Source organism: Myotis myotis, unplaced genomic scaffold (assembly GCF_014108235.1).
Source record: "Myotis myotis isolate mMyoMyo1 unplaced genomic scaffold, mMyoMyo1.p scaffold_m19_p_3, whole genome shotgun sequence".
Classification (NCBI taxonomy): domain Eukaryota; kingdom Metazoa; phylum Chordata; class Mammalia; order Chiroptera; family Vespertilionidae; genus Myotis; species Myotis myotis.
This window is the reverse complement of record NW_023416335.1, coordinates 112067429-112084033: the sequence shown is the minus strand read 5'-3', so window position 1 is coordinate 112084033 and position 16605 is coordinate 112067429. Positions and strand designations below refer to the sequence as shown.

The 16605-nt window shown below is 42.2% G+C and overlaps 1 protein-coding gene across 1 annotated transcript in view; it reads left to right on the top strand.

The window, feature by feature from the left end:
* The window catches only part of B3GLCT (beta 3-glucosyltransferase), a 138919-nt gene that overhangs the window by 19915 nt on the left and 102399 nt on the right, over positions 1 to 16605 (top strand). Inside the window, exon 3 of the mRNA XM_036301567.1 lies at positions 4052 to 4091. Coding sequence (XP_036157460.1) covers positions 4052 to 4091 — 40 coding nt within the window. The remainder of the gene's footprint in view (positions 1 to 4051; positions 4092 to 16605) is intronic.

Here is a 16605-nt window from a genome sequence, read left to right as displayed (position 1 = left end):
AGCTAGTCGGTGCAGCAGTGCTCGATGACAGAGAGCTATTATTTTGGTTGCTCTTCTTTGGTTTCACAAAGATCTCATGGGAGGAAGTCCAGTGGGATTCCCAGCTTGGAATCATTGAGTCAGGATATTGTTGATCTTCCGACTTGTTCATGAAGGTGACTGTTGTTGTGTTACAGGAAAGGGGACCTGGCCCTTAGCAGGTCAACCTAAGGATGGCTTGGAGTATGTGGGTTCTTGACTTTGTACAGGAAAGATTTCACAATACGAGTCCAAGTGATTTTGAGAGTAACTGTATTAAAGCTGGGACAGTGAATCAAAGAAGGGCTTAGGATAGAAGAAGCACCAGGAGAGAGACTAGGTGGGGCTGCTTTGGCCTCTAGAAATGTTACAGGAAGGAAGTGAGCCAAGGGAGGCTGCTGTTAGCTCACTGGGAAGTCAGAGAAAAGGGGGCCTTGGAGACAGGTTCAGGGGGTTAGTCCCAGATGAGCTGTTGCTGCCCATTGCTCCCTGGTTGCAAGTCTTGTGGGGTCCCTTAGAGTTTAGGAGATGCATGCCTGTGGAAGAAGAAGAGGAGGAAGGGAAAGGTGCGGGCATGCTCCCTGGAGGTAGAGGGAGAGCTGTTTTTTTTGTTTTGGGGGTTTTAAAAGCTGGGAGTTTAGGGGAGGTCTTAAGGAAGGATCTCAATAGAATATAATTAGCCTTTTCAGGGTCCTGATTTCCACTGATCAGTCAGTGTCAGGGCAGGGAGCCACTAGTCATTGCAGCTGGGCCTGGCATCACCCACCTTGTTTTGTAACCAGATAATCAATGAGTCTGGGCTGCCTGTCACTACTTGAGTCAATACAGCAGAGACAGGATTGCATGAGCACTTACTCCAATAATGCCAGCAATGTGGAGAGCAGCAGGTCATCCACAAAAATCTGCTCTGCCTCCCCACCATAAGCCAGCTGCTTATATTGGGATGAAGATTATATGGGGAAGTAGGCAAAAGGGTATGCCAAATGGGCAGTTTACAGGTAATGGGTGCTGAGGATTTGCAAAGGCCAACAGGTATGCAAAGGACTGGGATCTTCAACAGGCTGGTGATATGTAAAGGGCTGGGGGGTCTTCAAAGGGCTGGTGGCTCTGGTTTCTGCAACAAGGTGGTTAATCTTTACATGGTAATTGACAGCTCCTGGATGTGGAGGATAGGCCTCATTTCCAGGTGAGCTCCCAGGTCCCACGTGTTAGGATGTGCTTTCTTTAATCAGAAAAAAACAATCATGGTTAATAGAGCCTGATTAATATTTCTTCCAATTGTAGTTGGTCCTCAATATTCTATTTTTGCTTCTATCAGTTTGCTGCTTTTCTGGGCCTGGAGCTGAAATACAACTGAAGCCTAGATGTTATCTCTAGGGAGGGAAGGTCAGAAGGTCTAAACCTAAACCTCATGACCAGTGATATGTCAAAGGAGGAAAGGCCACCCTGGGAACGAGGTCCAGTGCCAGTTTTGTACATTGCTGGGCACCCAGGGCTGTTCGTCCTGGTGATCTGCCTTCTCTGGCTGTAAATTGCTCTGCCAGTTTGTTCAGCTAGCTGTCTCAGTTTCCCCATTGTACTTGCCAAGGAATTTTCCTAGCTTCTTACTATCCTGCCTCAGTTGTAGGTATTGTTTTTAGCTTACTCTCAAAACCTGTCTGCTTCTAATGTGCGCATTTTCTGAAGAATTGCTCTGGAGGCAGGCTGGATGTGCATTTTTCATGGTGAGGAGGGGGTGTAAGAAAGGAACATTAGAAAGGAGTCAGAGACCTAGATTTTCATCCTTACATAGTGATGTTAATTTTCATCCTAACTAGAATGACTATTGGACAATGGGTGAATCCTTCATCTTTTCTGAGCCTCCATTGTCTCATTTGTAAAAGGAGAGTGTTGTATTGGATTATCTTCACTGCTGGTTTTTAAAATTGTGGTAAAATACACATAACATCAAATTTACCATATTAACCATTTTTAAGTCTATAGTTCAGTACTGATAAGTACATAAATATTGTTGTGCAGGCAATCTGCAGAACTCTTTTCATCTTGCAGACTGAAACTCTGTGCCCAAGAAACAATAACTCCCCTTTCCCCATTCCCCAGCCCCGACAACCATCACTTTACTTCCTGTCTCTATAAAGTTGACTATTCTAGGTGCTTCATATAAGCAGAATCCTAAGGTGTGTGTGTGTTTTTTTTTCGTTTTTTTTTACTGGCTTACTGATAGGTTAATTGGAAAGTAAAAGGCAAAGTAAGAGGCAACAAGCATTTGTGTGAAATCCAAAAGAATAAGCTATTGGGGAAGCACTGATTTAGGAAGAAACCCAGATAGTGTTCTGATAAGAGACAAAGGCAATGGGTATTTATGAGAAGATGAGAAGAGGAAGAGTCCATTAATAGAAAGAAAGTATTTCTATTGGTGCAGATAAGCTTACATAGTGATGTTAATTCTTGTTTTTCTTTTCTTCTTCTTTTCTGTGATGTTAATTCTAAAGAATATTTTTAAGTTTCAGTCCTGTAGCCAGTCCAGTAGTCATAAGATCTGCTTTCTTGTTATCTTTGCAAACATTTTTATGCGGGAACATAATGTTGCTTTAGTCCCAGTCCAAAGGTTATTTTGCCCTGTTTTAACATTCCAAGGTTTGAGGCATGACTGTGCAAGGAAGTTCCTCTGGGATGTCAGCTCCAGCTCCATTTTATTATTATTACTAGAGGCCCAGAGCATGAAATTCATGCACTCGGGGAGGGGCTGTCCCTCAGCCTGGCCTGCACCCTCTTGCAGTCCAGGAGCCCTCGGGGGATGTCTGACTGACGACTGATGGACATCCTTACCGCTGCCACGGAGGCGGCAGGCGGCGGGACTGTGCTTGCTAGCCATGAGCCCGGCTTCTAGCTGAGCAGCGCTTCCCTGTGTTAGCGCACTGACCACCAGGGGCAGCTTCTGTGTTGAGCGTCTGCCCCCTGGTGGTCAGTGCATGTCATAGTGACTGGTTGTTCTGCTGTTGGCCCCAAACCAGCTCTCTGACATCCCCCAAGGGGTCCCGGATTGTGAGAGGGTGCAGCCAGGCCGAGGGACCCCACCGGTGCACCATCAGGGCCAGGGAGGGACACAGGAGGTTGGCCAACTAGGGCGGGACCGTGGGAGGGTCCAGGGTGTGTCCAGCCCATCTTGCTCAGTCCCAGTCGCTGTACCCCAGCAGCAAGCTAACCTATCGGTCGGAGTGTCTGCCCCCTGGTGGTCAGAGCACATAATAGTGAGTGGTTGAGAGGCCTTAGCATATCATTAGCATATTATGCTTTGATTGGTTGAATGGCTGACTGGACGACTGGACATTTAGCATATTAGGCTTTTATTATATAGGATTATAGGGCCCAGTGTCGCTTCTCAGGCAGGAGAGGACATCATGGTACCATTTTTGACAGTACATCTGAGCCCAGATGATGTTCATCTTCATGGGGAACACACTGCCAGAACTGATGCAATCTGTGATATGTTTGTAATGCTTAGAGTTTACAAGTGTTAAAAAAAAAGTAAAGAAATGGAATTACTTTAGAATGGAGCGGAGCTGCCATCCCAAAGGAACTGCCTTGCACATCTTATGCATTAAATCTTTAGAATGTTAAAATTGGGCAAAATAGTCTTTGGACTGTATCCTTAACAACTGTTTGCAGAGATAACGAAAGAAGTTATGACAACTACTGAATTGAAAATTAAAAACATTGTTTAGAATTAAAATCATATTGTTTTTGGTGCACACAAGCTAACATAGTGATTTTAATTCTCATGAAATGACTGCCCAAGATCACATGTGAAAGAGACGGCCCCATGGGAAGGTTGTGCACCATACAGAAGGGCATCCTTATTGCTTCCCCCCCTTAATACTGGTCTCTGTTTGTAGAGAAGCACTTTCAAGCTCTCATCTTCAGTATCCGCCCCCTCTGAATGTTAATATGTAACACGTGTTCATTCAGTGTATTGTTAGCTTTGTTATGTGATGAGGTTTATTTCTCTCTCTCTCTCTTTTTTTAAATACAGAATTTGGAGAAAAGTGGTATATCAAGGAAAAATGACATAGGTATGTAATGATTTTTTTTTTAACTTAAGAGTATGTACCGAGGTGTATTTCTTGTAAATTATTTTTCAGTGAAATTCATTTTTCTTTCTGATTTTATTTATGGTGTAAATATTGTTGTGTTTCCAATAAGGGCAGATTACCCTACCAGGTGAATAAGACAGTGTCTCTGTAACTAGAGGTCCATACTTGTGGGAGAAAAGGACACACTGTGGCCTTTATTCATGCCCTCTTCTGCCTGGAGCCAGGTCCTCCACTGTGTACTCACAGACACCACTTGCCCTTCAGGTACACTCATTGACATGTCTCCTGTCAGACTCCTCCTAATCCCTGGCTTGCTCCTTGGCAAACACACCACACTTCTGTCACAGCCCATATACACCCTTATTTGCAACCTCTTTTAAATGCATATTTCTCCCTTAGCATATTGTGTCTTCAGGGATATGACCATAAGTGAGATTTTTTTTTGTATTCTGTGGGAAACATACCGCACCGTGTCAACGGGAGGGTAAGGTCACACCTTTGTCAGTAGGGGTTGGTCTTTTCTCAAAGGGTGTGAACTTTGTTACTGTCCATTATTCAGGGTGGGCAATGGAGACCTGGAAGATGGGCTGGGATAGGAGGGAAAAGGTATGTCTTCCTTTGTAGGCCTTTCCTTCCTGGGCCCAGATTCTAGGGAGTCAAGAACACTTGTGTGGGGGTGGTGGTGGGGTGGCCTGTGCTGAATAGGTGAGTCTGAGGCCCTGCACACACAGGGGAGCTTGGGGCATAGGTGGGGGTCTGTGGGCTCTGAGAGCAGCCTTATTTAAGGAGCCACATTGCTTTGTTGCCTTTTCTTCTCTGTGAAAACATTCTTTGTGGTTCAGCCATGCCTCCCCATGTGGAGATTTCTCCTTTGCTGCCAACCTTGTGGGTTTGGGCATTTGTTTATATATTTATTTTATGGGAGCTGATGGGTATCCTCATAATAAATGGTTATTAAATGGACTAACGACCATTGTCGGGAACATGGGTTTGAAAGGACCAAGGGAAAGTTACCTAGACTTGCAGTGCAGATGGCCAATCTGGTGATAGTTAACTTGGTATCTGATCATCTGAAAAGGACCCAGGGGATTTCTCAGCCACAATCGTGAGTCTGCAGGACTAGGGGCTGCTTAGGCAGCTACCCAGTAGAGCCAGAGAACTTAGGCCATGGTCTCACAGTACTCAGGGCTGGGTGACAGCCTCCAAGGATGGGCAGTCTGTTTTTTCTGACTTACCACCAAATCCATAGATTCACTAGTGATGTTATTCTAATCAAGTAACACATAATTAGAGAGTGACTCTTCATGTGTGAGTGCATGTGTGCATATTTATCCTCTAGCTTTAACTCATGAGCCAACTTCTTATCCAGCTTTGCCACATTGATTTCTCATCAGAAAAACACCAGTCTTGTGAAATCCATGTTTCCAGATAATTTATGATCAGGAAGGATCAGTGTTTAGAGTGTTTGGCACATGACAGGTGCTTAGCACCTGCAGAAATAGAGGACCTTTGATTTCTTCTACCTTCATAGAAGAATTGCTTCTCCTGAAGGGACCCTTTCGAATCTCCTTTGGCTCTGTTGCCTGTACTTAATACTCTGCAGCTGTCCACTGGCTTCAGAACCACATTGATCCTTTCCATATACTTGACCAAGTTCTTTATCTTCTTGTCATACTCATCATTATTGTCAGGCACTTAGTGTACTACCCATTTGTCACACATTCCTGAAGGAGAAACAATGACAATCTGTATTGAGTGTTGGCATTGTCTGCTAAAAGCAAGTTGCACTGAGTTTAGAGAAGGGCAGCCAAAGTGAGGAGAAATAGTGGAGTTGTCTTGTTAGCTTCAGTGACTGGGCAGTGGGAGCCTAAGAATCACACAGCCGAAAGTGTCAACAAAGAAGACTCTACTAAGGTGACCCATGTGATCTAGACGCTGTTAGAATGTGACTCAGTGAGGAAGGGTTTAGGACATGTGACAAAATATTTCATGAAAAAACCATCCTGAATAATTAACTGAAGATTAATTGGAAAGAACCCTGACCAAGTACAGAAAGTGGAGACCACATAGAGACTGGTAGGAAGTGTGGAAGCATGAATGGGCTGGCTGGGAATCCACAGACAGCAGCTGAAGTTCTGGGGGGATTATCTCAGATGTGGGGGATTCTAACTGAGAACTCTGGGGTCTAAACCCCAAGCTGGGCCCCCCAGCCCAGAACACCAGAACTAAGAAAGGTGCCCACATAACATCTGACTGTGAAAAGCAGCAGTGTTGCTCTCTGTCAGCCAGAGACTACTGAAATGCAGGCACCCACTTAAAAGGCCCATGCACAAAATTTCATGTGCAGCCACTCACCTTGGCCTCTGGCAGAGGGAGGGCAGAGTGGACTGGAGCTGTGTGAGCAGAGGCCAGAGTTGGGAGCTCTCAAGTTAGGTGAGACCTCCGAAGGCAGACACCCTGGTTTCTTGTGCTGAGTCATTCTCTCACACTGCAGAGGATATCTTTCTCCAGTGGACCTTTGCTATCCAGGGGTGGGGGAGGCATTTGCCCCACCCTATTTAAACCCCCTCCCCCCACACTGTGGAATTTCTGAGTCCCATTAAAAGACTGAAAATAACAATTAGCCTGCAGGCAGAAGCAATTGCCTCACCATGTTGGGGAACCTCTCTCCCCACCCTGTTGTCTATAGCCTGAGGCCAATGAAGGGTGAATACAATCAGCCTGCAGGAAGAGGCAGGTCTCTGAAAGCTTTGAGTCTTTGCTTCATCTAATTCTGGACCTGGGGCTAGTAAAAGCAGAACTTGGTGCACATCTCAGTCCTTTACAAAGGGACCCAGCCCCAACAGAGGGAGCCATAGCTGTGGGTTGCTGATAGGTCCAAACACGATATTCAGAGCCAGTCAGAAACATTTTCTGACTTACACCAGAGATTGGGAGTCATAGCAGATCTACCCAATATAGAGTCACAAACCCAAACAGGCAGCTAAAATGGGGAGATAAAAAAAACAAAACAAGCTCCAAATGAAAGAACAAGAAAATTCTCTAGAAGAGCTAAAATGAAATAGAGATAAGAAATTTATCAGACATAGAGTTCAGATGAATAATGGCAAAGATGCTCACCAGCATGAGAAAAGATATGGTAACTATGAAGAATGACAGCCCTAATAAATAACACAATGGAAGGAATACACAGCAGATTAGGGGAAGCCAAGGATTGGATCAGTGAATTAGAAGACAGGGTAGAAAACATCACTCAATCAGAGAATCAAAAAGAAAAACAATTAAAAAGCAGGAGGACAGCTTGAGGGAGCAGTGGGACAACATGAAATGTAGCATAATAGGAGTGCCAGAAGGGGAAGAAAATAAAGGGTAGAGAACGTGTTTGAAGAAATAATGGCAGAAAACTTCCCTAACCTAGTGGAGGAAAAAGTCATGCCAGTTCAGGAGGCACAGAGAACCCCAAGCAAGAAGAACCCAAACAGCCCATGTCCAGACACATCATAATTAAAATGCCAAAAATTAAAGACAGAGAGAATCTTAAAGGCAGCAAGAGAAAAGCAACTTGTTACCTGCAAAGGAGCTCCCATAAAGCTGTCACGTGATTTCTCATCAGAAACTCTATAGGCCAGAAAGGAATGGCATGAAGTATTCAAGGTAATGAAAAGCAAGGGTCTGAAACCAAGTTACTATATCCAGCAAGGCTATCATTCAAAATAGATGGTGAAATAAAGAGCTTCCCAGATGAAAAAAGGCTAAAGGAGTTTGTCAACACCAAACCAGCACTGAAAGAAATGCTAAAGGGACTGCTGTAATGAGAATAAATAGGGAGATAGCCAAAACTAGGCATACAAAATTAAAATGGTAATAAATAAGTACCTATCAATAATAACCTTAAATGTAAATGGATTAAATGCTCCAATCAAAAGACATAGGGTACCTGAATGGATCCAAACACATGACCCAATTATATGCTGTCTACAAGAGACCCATTTCAGAACAAAAGACTCACATAGGATGAGAGTGAAAGGATGGAAATTTTTTTTCCATACAAATAAAAACAAAAAAACAGTGGGGTGGCAATACTCATATCTGACAAAGTAGACTTCAAAATGAAGGCCATCACAAGAGACAACAAAGGTCACTACATAATACTAAAGGGATCGATCCAACAAGAGGATATAACCCTGGTAAACATATATGCACCCAATATAGGGGCACCTAAATATATATTTAAAACAACAAAACAACTTCTTGAGGACTTTAATGGAAAGATCAGCAGCAATTCAGTTAAAGTAGGGAGTTTTGACATTCTGCTGACTTCACTGGATAGATCTTCCAGACAAAATAACAAGGGAACAGTGATTCTAAGTGACACACTGGATCAGTTGGATTTAATTGACATGTATAGACCATTTCACCCCAAAGGTGTAGAATATACATTCTTCTCAAGTGCACATGGGTCATTCTAAAAGATAGACCATATGTTAGGACACAAAATAAGTTTCTACAAGTTCAAGAAAATTGAAATCATATTGAGCATCTTCTCAGATCATAATGGAATGAAATTAGAAATCAACTATAGTAAAAACACTCAAAAACATGGACGCTAAATAGCATGTTACTAACCAATAAGATCAAGAAAGAAATTTAAAAAACTTCCTGGAAATAAACAATGAACTCACAATAACTCACAATCTATGGGACACAGCAAAAGCAGTTCTGAGAGGCAAGTTCATAGTATTACAGGCCTATCTCAAAAAATAAGAAAAATTAATAATAAACTATTTAACCTTATAACTTAAAGAATTAGAAAGAGAACAGTAAGAAAAGCTCAAAGCAAAAGGAAGGAAATAGTAAAGATTAGAGCAGAAATAAATGATATAGAGACAAAGCAGTAGTTCTTTGAAAAGATAAACAGGATTGATGAACCTTTGGCCAAACTCATCAAGAAACAGAGAAGACCCAAATAATTAAAATCAGAAACAAAAGGGGTGAAGTAACAACTAACATCACAGAAACACAAAGAATTGTAAGAAAATATGAGCAACTGTGTGCCAACAAGCTGGACAATGTGGATGAAACAGACAAATTCCTAGAAAGATACAATCTTCCAAAACTCAACCAGGCTGAATCAGAAAGCCTGAGTAGGCCAATAACAATTGAGGAAATTGAAGCAATAATAAAAAAAAAAAACTCCAGCAAACAAAAGCCCCTTTCCCAACAGCTTCACAGGGGAGTTTTACCAAGCATTCAAAAAAGAACGAACACCTATTCTCCTCAAACTATTCCAAAAATTCCAAGAGGAAGCAACACTTCTCAGTTCATTTTATGAGGCCAGCCTTATCCTAATTCCAAAACCAGATAAAGACACTACAAAACGAGAATTACAGGCCAATATCCCTGATGAACATAGATGCTAATATCCTCAACAAAATATTAGCAAATTGGATCCAGCAATATATTAAAAAGATCATACACCTGGACCAAGTGGGATTTATTCCAGGGATGCAAGGGTGGTACAATATTCACAAATCAATAAATGTGATACATAACATAAATTGAAAGACAAAATTCCCATGATCAGAAAAATCATCAGACAAATCCAACACCCATTTTTTATAAAAATGCTCAGCAAAGTGGGAATAGAGGGATCATGCCTCAGCATAATAAAGGCTGTATATGGCAAACCTACAGCGAACATCATATTCAATAGGCAAAAACTAAAACTATTTCCCCTAAGTATAGGAACAAGACATGAATGTTCACTTTCCCCACTCTTATTCAACACTAGAGGCCCAGTGTATGAAAATTCATGCACTGGAGTTGGGATTCCTCAGCCTGGCCTGCCCCCTCTCACAGTCCGGGAGCCCTCAGAGTCAGGAGGTGACCTGGTGATCAGGGGAAGGTGATGCCCCCATTACACCTCTGCTGCTGCCACTGCTGGTAGTGCAAGCCTCAGTCGGCCCTGGGTACCCGAGCCTTGGTTGGCCCTGGGCGGCACCTGAGGTTTGCCTGCACCTCGTGCTGGCCCTGGGCAGCTGGGCAGCCAACATCTGAGGTTTGCCTGTGCCTTGGGCTGGCCCTGGGCAGCTGGGGGGCTGAGGGGACTGGGGGACTCTGGAGGCAGGCTCGTGGCTGAGGGGACTGGGCACCACCATCTTTGAGGGCGGGGCAGTCAATTAGCATATCCCCTCCTTATTGGCTGTGGGCGCCACCATCTTTGACGGTGGGGCAATCAATTAGCATATTCCCTCCTTATTGGCTGTGGGCACCAACATCTTTGAGGGCAGGGCAGTCAATTAGCATATTCCCTCCTTATTGGCTGTGGGCGCCGCCATCTTTGAGGGTGGGGCAGTCAATTAGCATATTCCCTCCTTATTGGCTGTGGGCGCAGCCATCTTTGCAATGGTGTGAGGGTCAATTAGCATATTCCCTCTTTATTAGATAGGATAGTATGGGAAATCCTAACCACAGCAATCAGACAAGAAGAAGAAATAAAAGGCATCCACATCAAAAAGGAAGAAGTAAAACTGTCATTATTCGCAGATGACATGATATTATATGTAGAAAAACCTGAAGACTCCACCAAAAAACTACTAGATTTAATAAATGAATTCAGCAATGTAACAGGATACAAAATTAACACCCAGAAATTGATGGCATTTTTATACACCAATAGTGAATTCTCAGAAAGAGAATTTCATTTACCATAGCAACAAAAAGCAATTCCATTTAACATGGGAACAACAAAAAAATTGAGATACCTAGGAATAAACTTAACCAAGGACGTAAATGACTTGTACTCAGAAAACTATAGGACATTGAAAAAAGAGATAAAGGAAGAATATATTGTGTTCATGGATTGGTAGATTCAGCATCATTAAAATGTCCATACTACTGAAAGCAATTTATAGATTCAGTGCAAGCCCTATTAAATTATCAATGGCCTATTTAACAAATACTACCTAGAACAAATACTCCAAAAATTTGTAGAGAACCAAGAAAGGCCCTGAATAGCTGCAGCACTCTTGACAAAGAAGAACAAAGTTGGAGGTATCACATTACCAGATATCCAGTTAAAAGCCTCTGCAGTCAAAACAGCCTGGTACTGGCACAAGAACAGACATATAGATAAATGGAATAGAACAGAGACCCAGAAATTGACCCAAGCCATTACACTCAGTTAATATTTGCCCAAGGAGGCAAGAGCATACAATGCAGTCAAGACAGTCTCTTCAATAAATGGTGTTGGGAAAATTGGACAGGTATATGCAAAAAAAAAAAAAAAAAAAGAAAAGAAAAAAGAAAAAAAAAGAAAAGAAACTAGACCACCAACTTACATACACAAGAATAAGAAAAGACTTAAATGTAAAATGCGAAACCATTAAAATTCTAGAAGAAACCACAGGCAGCAAAATCTCAGACATTTCTTGTAGTAATATGTTTGATACATCTCCGAGGGCAAAGGAAACTAAGGAGAAAATAAACAAGTGGGACCACATCAAAATAAAAAGCTGCACAGCAAAAGAACCATCAGCAAAATGAAAAGGGAGCCCACTGATTGGGAGAATAAATTTGGCAATGGTACATCTGATAAAGGATTAATATCCAAAATATATAAGGAACTCATACACCTTAACAAAAGGAAGACAAACAATCCAATTAAAAAATGGGCAAAGGACCTAAATAGACACTTCTCCAAAGTGGACACACAGATGGCCAAGAGACATATGAAAAAGTGCTCAAAGTCACTTATTTGAGAGATGTAATTTAAAATGACAATGAGGTATTACCTCGTACCTGTCAGAATGCTACCATCAACAAATCAACAAATGACAAGTGCTGGCAAGGATGTGGAGAAAATGGAACCCTCGTATACTGCTGGTGGGAATGCAGACTGGTGCAGCTACTATGGAAGAAAGAATATTTTTCCTCAAAAGATTAAATTAGGAACTTCCATTTGACCCAGTGATCCCACTTCTAGGAATATATCCAAAGTAACCCAAAACACCAAGAAGAAAGAATGTTTGCACCCCTATGTTCATAGCAGCACAATCTACAATAGCTCAGATCTGGAAACAGCCCAAGTACCCATCAGTATATGAGTGGATAAAAAACTGTGGGACCTAAAACTATGCAGCAGTAAAAAAGAAGTATTTCTTACCCTTTGAGATAGCATGGAGGGACCTGGAGAGTATTATGCTAAGTGAAATAAGCCAGTCAGAGAAAAACAAGTATCACATGATCTCATTCATATGTGGAATCTAATGAACAAAATAAACTGATGAACAAAATAGATCCAGAGACATAGAAGCATGGAACAGACCACCAACAATTGAATCTCAAAGGGAAGGTGGCGGTGGGTGTGTGGTTGGGAAGAGATCAACCAAAGAACTTGTATGCATATATGCATAACCCATGGACACAGACATTAGGCTGGTGAAGGCTTGGGATGGGTGATGGGGGCGGACTATAGGGGTTCAATGTTAGAAAAAAATGGGATATATGTAATATTTCCTATAGTAAAGATAAAAAAAGAAAATATTTAGTGATGCTGATTTACAGAACAGCGAGGAGTTAAGCACATAGACTGTTTTCAGCATTAGTCTGTGCTAACCTGGTTCTCTTCTGGAAGGGGCTATGGCTGAATGGCATGGAGATGATTTTCTGTCATTATGATCAGGATTTTAGGAACTGGGAGCACCTTTCATTTTTTGCCTTAATATCTGTAACCCCCACATATGCATCCTATTCCTTAGCCATACCTAACTGTGAGGGTCTTAAATTTCCCTAAGAAAAGATGAGAATACTGTCCTAAGGACATGCAGAGAAGAGAGGGGAGGACTGTGAAGGTTTGGGTCCTACTGTCTGGGGCCCCAGGCAGTTCTTGAGCATGTTTCAAGTTTGAAAATTATTGATCTGGAGTCCTCTGAGTGAAGCCTATAAATCCTTCATGATCTGATTTGGCTGAGGCAGCCTCCTTCTCTAACTTTATCACTGACTTGTTCCTGCATCCTGGCCTCAGAAGTGCCTGTCACACTTCCTTGTCACCCACTCAGGGATGCTACAGATATAAGGCTGCTGTGGCTCAGTGATAACCGTGCTTCCCTCTCTCTGCTGATCTGGAACTCCCCAAGCCTAAGCTGCAGAAAACGGCTGCTTTTTAAGGGAAGCTGGAAACACCTCCTCCAGAAGCTCTCCTTGCTGTGGCTCCCCCTCCCCTGTGTTCTCACAGCACACCATGCGGGCTCTGGCTTTGCCCTTTTGCTTTTGTGTTATAATGGCATACTTCCTTTATTTTTTAAATTTATTTTTAAAATTTAAGTGTAGATAGCATACAATATTATGTTAGTTACATTACTTTCAGGTAACTAACAATCACTATACAATATAGTGATTTGATATTTATATACCTTACAGTGTGAACCCCACACTAATTCGGGCAATCATCTATCACAATATTACTATGTTCCCTTCACCTTTTTTTTTTTTTTTACCCACCCTCTCATTGCCTCCCCTCTGGCAACCATACCTTTGGCCTCTGTTTCTACAAGTGTGTTTTTATTTTGTTTTGTTCTTTAGATTCCACATATGAGTGAAATCATATGGTATTTGTGTTTCTCTGACTGACTTATTTCACTTAGCATAATACCCTCTAGGTTTATCCATGCTGTTGCAAATGGTAATATTTCATTCTTATTTATGACCAAGTAATATTTCATTGTACCACATCTTTCTTCATCCACTCGTCTACTGATGGACACCTAAGTTGCTTCTATATCTTGGCTATTGTAAATGATGCTGCAGTAAACATAGGGGTGTATAAATCTTTTCAAATTAGTGTTTTTGGTTTCTTTGGATAAATATCCAGAAGTGGAATTCCTGGGTCCTATGGTAGTTCTATTTTTAGTTTTTTGAGGAACCTTCATACTGTTTTCCATAGTGGCTACACCAGTCTGCAGTTGATCAACAGTACACTGGACCATGCTGACATGATCTTTGCACTTCGTAGAGATTCTGCGATGTTTGCTAAATGAGTGCACATAGCATGCAAGGTTGAAGCACATGGAACAGGAAGGGGATGACTTCTTAGCAGAAAAAACATACAGCCCAGCTAGCATGGCTCAGTGGTTGAGCTTCAGCCTATGAACCAGGAGGTCATAGTTTTGATTCCTGTTCAGGGCATATACCCGATTTGTGGGCTCTATCCCCAGTAGGAGGTGTGCTGAAGGCAGCTGATCCATGATTCTCTCTTGTCATTGACCAGAGGCCTGGTGCATGAAATTCATGCATGGGAGAGGTGTCCCCCAGCCCAGCCTGCACCCTCTCCGATCCGGGACCCCTCGTGGGATGTCCGACTCACAATCCGGGATGCTGGCTCCTAACCGCTCACCTGCCTGCCTGCCTGATTGCCCCTAACCACCCTGCCTGCCTGGTTACCCCCTCCCCCGCCCTCCCTCCCCTCCGTGCCGGCCTGGTTGCCCCTAACTGCCCTCCCCTGCCAGCCTGGTCTCCCCTAACTTCCCTCCCCTGCTGGCCTGGTTGCCCCTAACTGCCCTCCCCTGCTGGCCTGATCGCCCCTAACCGCCTCTGCCTTGGCCCCTGCTATCGTGGCTTTGTCTGGAAGGACGTCTGGAAGGATGTCTGGAAGATGTCCAGTCTAATTAGCATATTACCCTTTTATTAGTATAGATGTTTCTATCTCTCTTCCCTTCCTCTCTGAAATCAATACAAATATATTAAAAATAAAAAACAAACCAAAACAAAACATACAGCTCACAGCACATGACCCGAATATGTGAGGGAAAATTTTTTATTTTTCTTCTTACAAAGCCTTTTTTCTGCATTGGACATGCTAAAAACCAGTGGGAGCTCTACTGGTCTGGCAGAAATGGTGGGAGTTGGTTACTGTGGTGATTGTAGCATTAGCCTTTGACACATGGATCTGCTTTCTTAAAAATTTCATTGTGAATTATTTTGTACATACAAAAAGCTACAAAGAATAACATAATGAACACCCATGGATCTATCACCTAGCTTAAGAAATAAAATATTACTAACACAACTGAAACCTTTGAACCATTATCCAGGTATGTTGTTTATCATTCTCAAGTAACCTTAAACTCACATCAGCTATATGTACTTATAGATGCATACTATATAGCACATATCCACTTTATGTGTTTATGTTTTTATAAACCATTGATTTATACAATTATTCCTTTGTGCTTTTTTCAGTAGTCTATCTGTACAGTTCATCTACAGTATTCATCTGGGTTGATGCCCATAGAACTAGTTAATTTTTATTATTGAATCTTTTTCCAATTTGTGTATCTTGTTAGTGCATACGTGAGTTTCTTCCATTGTTTTCCTTTTACACATCCTGCTGGGCGCATGCCCGCTATAGACCACTTTACACACGAGGGAGAGTTTCTCAATGTGGTAAATAGCAGTAGAATTCTGGGTCATTGGGAATGTCTATCCTCAACTTTATTAAATTTTGCAAAGTTTCTCTGAAGTTTTTTCTTAATTCTTTATAAACGTAAATCCTTATAACTCCTCTTTTAATATGTTGCTTCGTGTTAATGTTTTAGATGTAGTGGATGGAAAATTACATTTTAATTGAAATAGAAAACAGCATGTAAGCCCTTCAGTGTCCAATTTAGAGAGCCAAGAGCTGACTTAAAGAAAAGATCAATATGTAGACTCTTCATATTTATATACTAGTACACTCCTACCAGAGAGCAATGAGGTCATATTCAGTAGATGGTTCAGCATTTCCTTTTAAATTTTGTATTGAGTTTTAAACAAAGAGCAGTTTGGATTATTTTTAGGACCAAATGGCTTACTGTGGAGCTGTTTTTTGTATTAATATTTGAGTGAGTGAATAAATGAATGGAATTATAGGGGAGGATGGTCTCCACATTCATTTGCTGTAAACCTGGCTGGAGGCTACAATTTATGTGACGTCTGCCTTCTGCCAACACCACTGTCTGGTGGCAGGGTGCTGACACAGCGACAGTTTCTATTTGCTTCTTTATTACAAGCTCAGAACAGGGGGAGGCCAATGTGCTTCTCCACAGTGGGGCCTGAACCACCATGTCTGCTCAGGATGGCCTTTGATAGTCCTTCTGGTCGGGTGGGCATGTCATTCCAGGGGTTCTGCCCTGCTGGCCTTTGTAGAAAAGCCAGCCACCTTCCAGTGAATCTTTAGGGGGTTGGCAAATTCTGCCCGTGTTGTCATAGGTGAGCTTTTTTTGCTACATGCAACAGTTTTTTGCTAAAGCTTGCTTCTGTGGAACTGTGGCTGTTTTCCTGGAGAGAACACGCAGTTCTGGCTTGTGAGTTAGGGCTGGGGTGACTGAGTTATTTATTTGTAAACTCATGGGACATATGCAGTCACCTTTGAATGTCACCTTGTAGGGCCAGCCAGACAGTCTTGAGGTAGTGTGTTAGTTTGCTAGGGCTGTACAAATGAAGTGCCACCAATTAT